Source organism: Polypterus senegalus, chromosome 6 (genome assembly GCF_016835505.1).
Source record: "Polypterus senegalus isolate Bchr_013 chromosome 6, ASM1683550v1, whole genome shotgun sequence".
Lineage (NCBI taxonomy): Eukaryota > Metazoa > Chordata > Cladistia > Polypteriformes > Polypteridae > Polypterus > Polypterus senegalus.
Genome location: NC_053159.1, coordinates 55,701,531 through 55,714,614, shown reverse-complemented (window position 1 = coordinate 55,714,614; position 13,084 = coordinate 55,701,531). Strand labels below are relative to the sequence as shown.

Genomic DNA, 13,084 nt, shown 5'->3' with positions numbered 1-13,084 from the left:
TAACAGGTGTCGTCTTCCTTTATGCAATATAACATGAATAATAACAAGATCATGCCTGAAGAAAGGGCCTGAGTTGCCTCAAAAGCTTGCATATTTTAATCTTTTTAGTTACCCACCAAAAGGTGTCATTTTGCTTGGCTTTTCTCTACATTCATAATGGCTAACATGGTACAACACCCTAGTACTACAATACAAAAAAGAAACCCTGCAGCTTCTTGACTGTTGGCCTCGATCCTTCTCTGGATTACACCTTTCTCATAAGATCTGAACTGAAACTGAACTCATCTGATCTCCTTTGACTGATGCAGTCTCATGCAATTTTCTCTTTTACATTCCATCCTATGATCCATATATATATAAACTTCTCTTGAAACCTTATCTTATATTGTACTGTATGAGCACAAATAAGTAAAACAGACATTTCTCTGTATACATTATTGTTTCTTTTACCATACATACCATTGAAAAAAATGTTTTTCGCTTGTTTATTATTACTTTGAAGTCAATCTTATGCCTTACACCAAACTAAAGGAACAAATGTTTATAACACAGCGATAAATAAAAAAGTTGTTGGGTCTTTTCACCTAGCAAGTTATGATTAAGTTATTCAAAAACATGATACCATGGTATCTAGTACAGTATTTGTTATAGCAAGACCAGCGATTGCGGTTGCTAGCTAGGTAGGACTTTTATTTTGACACTCTAAAATACTCTTCGACCGGAAACAATTCTTTTAACCGACTCATCGTTGATATTAGAGCTTCCCGCATTCATTTTTCACCCGGGCTAGTGACGACCTGCGAAAATGTTAGAGGACCGGTAAGTAAGCAAACGCGCTTGCGCGACTCGCTTTGATTATTGCAGGACTTGCACCACTTTTTGATATGGAATATCTGTTTTGGTTTATGAACACCGAATAATTTTGTCTGTTTTAATTGACTCTTTAAACAGCGGAATTAACATAAGGTCATATGTTATTCAAAAAGTTAGATTGTATTTACATATGGGTCTTTTTGTTTGGTATTGTTTGGTGTTGCTCTGCTCATCATGTGTTTATGTACTTGGATCAGTTTGTCATGAATTGTTTGTGTACTTACAGCTTCGCAAAAGAGGAAGTTTTGATTCCTGGTCTTGTTGCCACTTGAATTAATTTAATCATTATAGACTGTCATAAGCCAGCAATTACAGTAGATGTGTACAATCAACCGTTTACACTCTTTCTTGTAATGTGTGTTCTTTTAGCCCTTTGCTGAACCCTCATCACAGTACCAGCCAAGAGCTTCCTTCGCCGAATCTGAAACCCAGGCACCGGGATTTGATTGCTACACCTTGTGGTCCAGTTAAGTTCTTATAATAATTCAGCGTAATACTATGACTGGATCTTTGATAATCTAAAATCTCTTAGGAGTGAGGGTTCACAAATTATTAATAAAATTATATGAATTTAAGTATTTTCCTGTTTGTTAAGAGTATATTATATTTTGCATATATTTTTGTAGCATCTTTGGTCAAGATTTGCACAAATATTTTGTTCAAGATAAACTGAATACACCAAAAAAAAAAAAAAAAATTACAGCCTACCAATTGTTATTCAGTGGCAATATCTTTATTACGATGTATAGTTAAATATATTTTGTGTTTTAAGTCATTATATTGACAAGTATGTCTTAATAGTGTTTCAGATATCAGAAGTAAACTTCCTTGTGCACTGGCTTCATGCAGAAAACGTCGTTTTCACCACTTTATCTACTGTAGTTTACATTGCTCGATTCTAGTATTTTCAAACTCACTTAACTTTCAGGGCTGAGAGGAACTGCAGACAATCCTGAAAGCAGTCCACAGGGATTCATTGAATAGTGTAGGAAATGCTCCAGTTAGTGTGTGTTTGTTCATCTATCTTAAGTATGCAAAACAATATTAACTATAAAAAAAGAGATTACTACAAAAAACATTAGCAGTCTCAAATGCATATTAAAAACAGTAGAGTAAAACCGAATATTTGCTGATTTGTTAAGGTTTTGTAGCTGTTAACATTACACATAGTTAAAAATCACTTTTGCATTGCATTATTTTAGTAACAGTACATTTATTCATTTTAGGATTGAATAGCAAAATGAAGGGCAGATGATTAAGATTTGCTTTTGAAATGTGTATGGCAAAAGGAGACCGGAGAACTGGCATATTTTGCAATTTCCTGAGTTATGTAATCCTAACAAATGACATTTTTATATGTTTGCTTCAGATTAAGCCCTGGTCAGAGCTGTCCTGCTTAGTGAAGATATATTACTTCTTTGCAGTACTTTCACTCATAACAGTTATGGCAGTCACTGTCTGGAACATTTACAACCAAAACAAAGATAAGGCACATGGAGAGGATTTCACTGTATCATTAATACAGCTCATCAGTACATGTAAGTTTACGGAAGCATTTACTGAAGACGCAGTCAATATTTTAAAGCTCTTTTTTTGGACGATATTATTAAAAAATACTGTATTGAGTTATACTTATATGCATTCATTATCAATTTAATAAAATGTCATGATTCATACCCACTTTAAAAGGTTGAAATGGGATTGGTCCTGTTGAAGCTTTATGATCTAATTTTCCTTTTGACGCACAAATGTTTTATTTTAATTGTTACCTTAAGGAAAGGGACCAACAATAAGAGTAAAAGTAGCTAGCAGTCTACTAGAGGGGATACTTTTTTTATTGTTAGATTGTTAAAGCAAACCTGTCAGAAATGAATTTTCTACATTATTGTGCAGTGCCACTGATATTTAGTATTTTGCACTATTATGTGCATTTAAATTTCCAATGCTCTAATTGGTATTCTATATAATAAAAGACCAGCGCGGTGTCTGTGTCCGGGTCCGCGTTCCTTTTGGCTGTATAGCCGCCCCGTCGAAAAGCCCCAGTCCGTCCCCTCTCAGAATTCCTGCTTACCCCCCTCCATTCTTTCCCCTTTGCTTTTATTTTTCCTGTTTCCGAAAATCTTTTCAAAACAAAAGTAAACAAATAGACACAGCGTCACATTAATGTCTTTTCCCCTCTGTCTATTAAATAATCAATAAAATAAAATAAGAAAATCACGAAAGAAACAGAAACCACAACCTACCCTTACAGTGTCCACGCGCTTCTGGCGTTACAGCCAAACACGTGGTGTATGCAGGTTATGAGGTGTGACGCTAATTAACGCCCGTACTACAACAGATTATATTGTTCATATACTATTAACTATTTACAGGGATCAACTCTTTTGGGAAGTTCATAACAAAAAAAAAATTAAATTATAAATAACATGTGCACTTGAGTATTTCAAGCCCCACGTCTGAGTCGGATGGTTCCCCTGGTCACCAATTTGTGTGTTTCACTATGCCCACTATCCCTTTCCGTCTTCAGCTACCCATGTGCACTTGTATGGAGGAGACCTTACGGAACAATGCCGAAACGAAACGCAACTAAGCCTGGTGCTCCGAGAGAGGACACATTACAGCGTGATCACGAAGTAAAGAGGCAAAGGCGTGACAGTCACTCGCAAGAAACGGACACTCAGCATTCACACAGATTAGCTCAATGACGCGTCTCTGCCGCACAATGAAAGGCGACTGAAACCCCTACAGAGAGAGATCACAGATTATGCCGTGATCGCGAAAGAAAGAGGCAAAAGCGTGCCAATGAGACACCCGACGAGAGGTCCTTACGATTGAATCCTTCAACTGTGGTCATCCAATGCGCAGCGTAGCACGCGCCAAGTTGCTAGTTTTGATATCTATACTAATTAAAGGCAAAGCCCTCACTGACTGACTCACTGACTGACTGACTCATCACTAATTCTCCAACTTCCCATATAGGTAGAAGGCTGAAATTTGGCAGGCTCATTCCTTACAGCTTCCTTACAAAAGTTGGGCAGGTTTCATTTCGAAATTCTACGCATAATGGTCATAACTAAAAGCTATTTTTCTCCATTTACTGTAATGGAGTTGAGCTCGAAAGCCATGGGGGCGGAGTTTCGTGTGACATCATCACGCCTCCCACGTAATCACGCAGTACGTAGAAAACCAGGAAGAGCTCCAGAAAGCGCTGAAGAAAACATGTATTATATAATTGAGAAGGCAGCGAAACAATTAGAAGCGAGCGAGTGACATATAAAACCATATTCAGCGGCTCACGTGAACTGACGCAGTGCACAGACAAAAAGCAACAGTTCCAAAGAGTGCTGAACAAAAACCGAGTTACACTGCTACACTCAAATAGACAAACCACACGCCGTGGTGCAATAGTAGAGGCTTTGCCTCTAGCGCCGACGTCCGAGGTTCGATTCCCGAGAGGGGATGCACTGAGTATGTACGCGCGCTTCCCGATTCATTTTAGCCTCACATCCCCTTGGTTTGAGACGTATGAAAAAATATGCAGTTAACGCAGAAAGACAGATCACCAATTGAAGCTTTATGAATAATGGATACTTTATTCGCGATCAATAATTGTTTTGGTAAAGCCATACTCAGTGTATTCATTAGATGAACGGTAAAAAAGTAAAAGCGAGGGGAGGGTAACTTATTGAGGCACGCAGGCAAAACCACAATAGCATGCGGGCTCAATGTACTGTAGTGCGCGTCAACTCGATCTGAATTGCACGATCACATTTGAAAAAATATATCTTTTCAAGTTCTATTTAGTTTTAAAATATATAAAAATAACTACACAAACATATGGTTTCTACTTCGCGGATTTTCGTCTATCGCTGGGGGTTCTGGAACGCAACCCCCGTGATCGAGGAGGGATTACTGTATTTACATAATTTTGGAGTTGGAGACAGTTGGTGGTGCTCTCCTGTGAAGGCAAGTCACATATTCTGACATACCCAGCAGCCCATTCCAGATAGTCTATAACATACCCCAGCAAAATCAAACCGGTAGGATGTTTTCGTTAGTCATGTCGGTGGGCACTGTGTGCATGAGAGCGTTCCAGAACCCCCCGCGATCGAGGAGGGATTACTGTATGGCTATGCTGTGGTTCCTTTGCGTGCGGGGGGCCTCCATGTCTATTTTGCTTGGGGCCCCCAAATTCCTTCAAACGGCCCTGCCTTACACCAAACATAAATGAACTTGTTGCCAAAAAAAGATGCCAGGTGTCCAGCTCTGATAAAATGACATAAGAGCAAAGACAACTGAATGATTTGATTTGTTATTGCTGAAAAGAACAAATTTTATTTATATTTCCAGGTTTTGTTATGCACCATGTTCATATTTGAATTTGTATAATTTAGACAGGATATATTTTTATGGAGAGCAAAATATTATAAGTTATTTAAGGTTTGAGTTGATTTATTCCGGAATAATATTCTGTCGACTAAATAAAAATTCCTTCTATTTAAAATTTAAATAGAACTTGAACAGATACGATAGTTCATAATATCCAGGCAGACTTGCACGTAACAGTGGGAGTCATCCGTTTTAACAAACGGCATATTACACTGATACGAAATAGCCTGCCCATTTAATTATTTAGGAATGGATAAATAAATTAAGATTTTGTACAAATAATGTTTTTCATTTTTCTTCCTTCATGGATTCTGGCACCCCCAGCAACAGTTGCTCGCAACCCAAAGACTGTGTGTGTGTATATATATATATATATATATATATATATATATATATATATATATATATACACACACACACACATACATACATACATATACATATATATATATATATATATATATATATATATGTATATATATATATATATATATATATATATGTATATATGTATGTATGTATGTATGTGTATATATATATATATATATATATATATATATATATATATATATATATATATATATATATATATGTATGTATACATGTATACATGTAAATATTCACGGGTGAAGGACTGTGCTTAAGGAGAGGAAGATGAGATGGTCAGGGTGGTGTTTGACACAAACTCAGCGAAACTGCGAGAGAGTTTTAAGTGCCAGGACTAAGGTAACATTAAATACAGCCATGGACATAGCACGAGATGGCACCAGCACAGCTGGGAACCTTTGATGCATGTACACGAGTGGCTCACGTGAACTGACGCAGTGCACAGATAAAAGCAACAGTTCCAAAGAGCTGAACAAAACCGAATTACACAATTGAAAAGGCAGCAAAAATATGAAGCGCTGATACATACAAGCATATTCATAAATCCAGCTACTGCGGAAACAAAGCACACGTTGGAAAAAGTCAATGTCCCGCTAAAGGAAGACAGTGTAAAAAAAAACCTGTGCATGCCGTGTGTCAGGTCTCAGATAAAGAAGAAGACGAGCTGTTTATTGATGCAGTAAGAAAGAATCGATGAATGAAACCTGTCATCTTTACAACGATTGACAAACACGGAATGTAACTTGAACACAACACATCCTACAAATACGAACCTGATTGAAAGAAATAATGATAATCAAATCCTTGATGACAGCAACACTCAGTAACACTCACAAAACAAATACTGTATATTGACAGTCATGTTACGCTATTTTTAAAATGTTCCCTTTTCTTTTCTAGCTTTTTAACACACTACTTCTCCGCTGCCATACGCGGGTATATATATATATGTATATACTGTATATATATCCCGATCTACATACTCGAATAATGGATACTTTATTCGCCATCAATGATTGTTTTGGTAAAGCCATACTCAGTGTATTCATTAGATGAACGGTAAAAAAGTAAGAGCGAGGGGAGGATGCAGGCTGTAGTGCGCGTCAACTCTATCTGAATTGCGATCACATTTGAAAAATATATCTTTTCAAGTTCTATTTAGTCCATATGTGTCAAACTCAAGGGCCACGGGCCACATCCGCCCGGCGTAATTATATCCGCCCGAGATCATTTTATATACTGTATTATTGTTATTAAAGCCCGGTATATGAAGCGCTGGTAACACAATAAACTACAGATCCCATAATGCAGCGCTTCAGCTGCCTTGCCAACACTTACCGCGTTAATCAAGTCTACCTTATGATGCTGCAAGTTATTGCGGCTAGCTCACACGATGCTGAAGAGAAAAGTTGATTCTGAAAATAGAGCCTTTAAAACCGATGGGAGGCTGAGTATATGTTTACTGAACCCGTGTGTCTCATTTGTGGAGCTAATGTGGCTGTAATTACAGAATTTAATCTAAGACGGCACTATGAGACAAAACATCAGGGTAACCTGAAAGACCTGAATGCAATGCAGAAGATACAGAAAGCAGAGAATTAAATAAGAATCTGACACTTCAGCGGACGTTTTACCGTGCACAATCACAAAGTGATTTCAAGTGAAGCTGCTTTTATGGGAGACACAAATGCACCAGTGCACCTTGCCCCACTTTCCCTGTTGCCAAGTAATGTTAAACCAAGTCGTCACTACGGTGTTCCCAAATACGCACTTTGCTGATAAACTGAGCGCGCGCACTGAGTTTGCACGGCGCTTTGGTGACTTTGAAGAACAAAAAGTCCGTCTACATGCGGCTCGAACCTTGTGCATGTTTGGTAGCACATATCTGTGTGAGAAGCTCTTCTCAGTGATAAAGACTAACAAAACAGCACACAGGAGTCGCCTCACTGATGAGCACCTGCAATCCATCCTGAGAATCTCCACAACACAGAACCTCACACCAAACATAAACGAACTTGTTGCCAAAAAGATGCCAGGCGTCCAGCTCTAAAATGACATATGAGCAAAGACAACTGAATGATTTGATTTGTTATTGCTGAAAGGAACACATTTTATTTATATTTCCAGGTTTTGTTATGCAGCATGTTCATATTTGAATTTGTATAATTTTGACAGGATATATTTTTATGGAGAGCACAATCTTTTGGGATATTTAAAATCTAAGTTTATTTTTATATAAAATTACATAAGAGTAAAGAAATTTGAATGTTTGTTCTTTTAACGTTTACTTTATTTCTAACTTGTATAATTTAGACAGGATATATTTTTATGGAGAGCAAAATATTATAAGTTGTTTAAGGTTTGAGTTGATTTATTCAGGAATAATATTCCTGTCTGATTTTACCATTCCTACCAAAGATATTTCTGTCGACTAAATAAAAATTCCTTCTATTTAAAATTTAAATAGAACTTGAACAAATACGATAGTTCATAATATCCACGCAGACTTGCACGTAAGAGCGGGAGTTATCCGTTTTAACAAGCAGCGTATTGCACTGATACGAAATAGCTGTGTGTGTATATATGTAGATATGTATGTATATGTATATATGTTTATATATGTGTGTGTGTATGTATGTATGTGTGTATGTATATGTATGTGTATATATGTAGATATATATATATATATGTATGTATATATGTGTATATGTATAGATATGTATATATATATGTTTATGTGTGTGTGTAAATATATATATGACAACAACACTCATCACTCACAACAGTGACAAAACAATTACATTGACAATCATGTTACGTTATTTTCAAAATGTTTCCTTTTCTTTTCATTGCTTCTTTAACACACTACTTCTCCGCTGAACGCGGGTATTTTGCTAGTACAGTATATAAAATGATCTCGCGGGCCGGATATAATTACACGCGGACCGGATGTGGCCCGCTGCCCTTGAGTTTGACACATATGGACTAAATAGAACTTGAAAAGATATATTTTTTCAAATGTGATCGCGCAATTCAGATAGAGTTGACGTGCACTACAGCCTGCATGCCTCAATAAGTCATCCTCCCCTCGCTCTTACTTTTTTACCGTTCATCTAATGAATACACTGAGTATGGCTTTACCAAAACAATCATTGATGGCGAATAAAGTATTCATTATTCGAGTATGTAGATCGGGATATATATATACATATATATATATACCCGCGTATCGCAGCGGAGAAGTAGTGTGTTAAAAAAGCTAGAAAAAGAAAAGGGAACATTTTAAAAATAACGTAACATGACTGTCAATATACAGTATTTGTTTTGTGAGTGTTACTGAGTGTTGCTGTCATCAAGGATTTGATTATCATTATTTCTTTCAATCAGGTTCGTATTTGTAGGATGTGTTGTGTTCAAGTTACATTCCGTGTTTGTCAATCGCTGTAAAGATGACAGGTTTCATTCATCGATTCGTTTCTTACTGCATCAATAAACAGCTCGTCGCTTCTTTATCTGAGACCTGACACACTGCATGCACGGGTTTTTTTTACACTGTCTTCCTTTATCGGGACATTGACTTTTTCCAACGTGTGCTTTGTTTCCGCAGTAGTTGGATTTATGAATATGCTTATATGTATCAGACGCTTCATATTTTTTGCTGCCTTTTCAATTGTGTAATTCGGTTTTTGTTCAGCGCTCTTTGGAACTGTTGCTTTTTATCTGTGCACTGCGTAAGTTCACGTGAGCCACTCGGTGTACATGCATCGAAGGTTCCCAGCTGTGCTGGTGCCATCTCGCTATGTCCATGGCTGTATTTAATGTTACCTTAGTCCTGGCACTTAAAACTTTCTCTCGCAGTTTCGCTGAGTTTGTGTCAAACACCACCCTGACCATCTCATCTTCCTCTCCATAAGCACAGTCCTTCACCCGTGAATATTTACCCGTGGCAGTTTGCTATTGGATTGCCGCTGACGGACGGCCTTATATGGGCAGGCACTAAATTACAAACGCCAGCGGCAGCCTGTCTATGAACTTAATTTAAAGTGTAGGTTTACATCGTGCTTTGTTTCCGAAGTAGCAGAACTCATGAATATGGTTGTATATGTCACCGCCGCTTCTTATTGTTTCGCTGCCTTCTCAATTATATAATGCATGTTTTCTTCAGCACTTTTTTGAGGTCTTCCTGGTTTTCTATGTACTGCGTGATTACGTGGGAGGCGTGATGATGTCACACTAAACTCCGCCCCCACGGCGTTGAAGCTCATCTCCATTACAGTAAATGGAGAAAAACTGCTTCCAGTTATGACCATTACGCGCAGAATTTCGATATTAAAACCTGCCCAACTTTTGTAAGGAAGCTGTAAGGAATGAACCTGACAAATTTCAGCCTTCCACCCACACGGGAAGTTGGAGAATTAGTGATGAGTGAGTGAGTGAGTGAGGGCTTTGCCTTTTATTAGTATAGATAATATATATATGTATGTATATATATATATATATATATATATATATATATGTGTATATATATATGTATATAATATGTGTGTATATATATATATATATATATATATATATATATATATATATATATAATATGTATTGATATTGTCACGCTTTGATCACAGATTTGCATAGAAACACAGGAGATTGTAGAGATAGGAACTTTATTCAAACACTGCAAGCAAACATGTCTCTTTTTCAAAAGTTTAAACTTGCTCCATGACAAGACCTAGATAACAGTACCATCTCACAATTAAAAAAAAATGCAAACATGTCTCTCTCTCTCTGACCTTCCCTGCTCCTGACGCGCACTCCTTTGAAGAGGAACAAAGGCAAACAATCAATCAAAAAGTGCTAGGAACTGTTCAGACTTTTAATTCTGCGAAGTACCTCGCAATAGATTAGCCGCAAGTAAGCCAAGCTACAAGGGAGTAATGTGAAAGAAGTCTTTCAGCCTCTTTTTTAACCTGTAGGGATGCGATCAGCCCCCCAGCTCACACCCCTTCCCTCAGCTTTATTCACATTTTCGTGAATTAAGCAACATTCCAAACCAGGCTCAAACAAGCGTGACAGGACATCAGCATTAATATGTTCAGAGCCGGTTCGATGCCTCACTGTAAAGCTGTATGGTTGCAAACCCAAAAACATCTCATGAGACGAGAGTTGGTTTCCTTCTGACGGTATAACCACTGAAGTGGAGCGTGATCTGTCACTAATGTGAAATTTCGTCCCCATAAATAATAACAAAGCGCTTCCATAACCCATTTTATTGCCAATCATTCTTTTTCAATAGTCAAATAATTACGCTCCCTAGGAAGCAATTTCCTACTTGGAAGTTTCATTGACTTGCCGTGGGCTCTTCAGTACCTCCCCCGGGATGCGTGGTGGCAGCCTCTCTGGCTGACAATAGTGCCTTAGTTTCCCGCAGGGTTCCATGGGAGATGGAGTTCTCCACAACCCTGTGGGCATCTAAGTTGGCTGCCAGGGGGTGCTGGATGGATCCTGGAGCCAGCTTGGACAACTCTACAGCCCCGTCCGGAAGTGCAATCAGGAACAGGTGATCAAGCACCTGGAGCACTTCCGGGTGGGCTATAAAAAGGACTGACAACCACCACTCAGAGCCAGAATTGGGAGGAAGAGATCAAGATTGCCTGGGAGGAGTGGTGGTGCCAGAAGAAGGGTTATGTGTTGTGGTTTAAGTGCTTTTGGGACTGTGTATTGCCTGTGGGGTTCACGGGGAAGACGTGCCCCACAGGTGAAGAAAATAAAGGTCTTGTTGTGTTTTACATGTGCCTCTGTGTAAGTCTGTGCCGGGTCGTGCACTATATAGTGTCTTTCACAAAATACATAATTTGTCAAAGAAACTACTTAAATACATTGTTTGCAGCTTACACCTATAGAATCTAACAATCATTATGTAGCTAGTGTACAGTATTCACATAAACTTTCACCTAACATTTATTATGTGGACAGGTTATGGACAAAAATGAGAATACTGTAATCAGCAATCAAGTATGTAAAAAAAAAAAGTATTAATTGGAAAAAAAAATATTAGTCAATTGAAATAGATATTAGAAAATAGTGAAGCGAAACAGAATATTTATTTCAAAGACATATAGTAATATAATAGTTGATTACAAACAGATCAAATAATAATTGGTTCCACAATCATTTTTAGATTGTAATTTAGGTTTGTTGGGCGCCTTTTCTTATGTGTTCTTTTGGCAATTTTTTTTCTGTCACATGTGGTGAATAAGTTTATGGTTAATAACTTTTATAATTCTGAAAGTGAAATATAATATGTTGATTTGCACATTACTGTACCCAAATAACTAATCACAATAGGAAAATGAAACAGTATGCTTGCTAATCATTTGAGAATATTTTATGGCTGTTTTCACCATTTTGGCACAATGGTTATTGTATTCCCAAATGTGGTTCCTTTATTTAAAAAGGAAAATGTGTGTGTCTGTGTCTGTGTGTGTGTGTGTGTGTGTGTGTGTGTGTGTGTGTGTGTGTGTGTGTGTGTGCATGTATACATAAAAATAAAAAATAATGTGCAAGCAGTTTGCTCTGTACATCTATATTTGTGAAATATACTAAGAGGTTGTTTGCTATAAAGAGGCAAATTAAGGTTAAGATTAAATTAAGGTTTTTAAGTTCTTTTCTAAAACTGTATTTCTTGATTGCAAAGAAATCATAAAAATGTAAAGCTACTATCAATGAGAAAATAACAAATATATATGTTTTCCTTTTCTGAATATTATTTATTTGCTACTTACAGTTTTTTGTTGCTATTATATCACACGAGGAGTCCTGCAGGAGAACCACCAAGAACTTATTGCCTTTGTTGTCAGTGTGCTGGTGGTCATGATTCGATCCATTGCAAATTTTTTTGTTAGCCAGTACAAGGAAAACAACAGCCTTATTTTGGTAAGTCTATTCCTTTGCAGTAAAGCAGGTAAAAAAAATAAGTTACATTTTATTGTAATGACTGTTAAATCAGAATACTTTATATACAGTATAGTACTGTAGATAAACAAGTAAAACTACAACCAAGAGCAGCCACTGTTATTCTAGAGAAATGATGCAGCTAAACAAATTACAGTATTGAAAAAAATGATTTGTGAGAAGTGAACCTTTTTAATAACAGAATGATAATGTTTACTTGACCTTATTTAAAAACATGCATTTTACAAGTTTACCGGAATGTTAACTCCTGAATGCCTACACAGCTTCAGAGCAAGCCTCTGAATTAGCAGTTGGGTTTCATTTGATACACAGTATAATGTTTAGATGGGAAAACTTGCAGCTAGCTGAGACACATTTCTTATCTTTTTTTTGTATATGTTAATTAGTTTTATAGACTACATTACAACACATGAGTTACAAGTCTAACCGACATACAGTGAAACCATCCATCCATCCATTTTCT

At 37.1% G+C, this 13,084-nt stretch overlaps 1 protein-coding gene across 2 annotated transcripts in view; it reads left to right on the top strand.

Moving 5' to 3' along the window:
- Positions 1-731: 731 nt before the first annotated feature.
- The window catches only part of LOC120531047, a 75,465-nt gene continuing 63,112 nt past the window's right edge, over positions 732-13,084 (top strand). For both annotated transcript variants that reach the window (XM_039756029.1, XM_039756028.1), the window contains exons 1-4: positions 732-819; positions 1,243-1,339; positions 2,243-2,411; positions 12,434-12,582. In XM_039756029.1, coding sequence (XP_039611963.1) covers positions 806-819; positions 1,243-1,339; positions 2,243-2,411; positions 12,434-12,582 — 429 coding nt within the window. In that variant the 5' untranslated portion in view covers positions 732-805. The remainder of the gene's footprint in view (positions 820-1,242; positions 1,340-2,242; positions 2,412-12,433; positions 12,583-13,084) is intronic.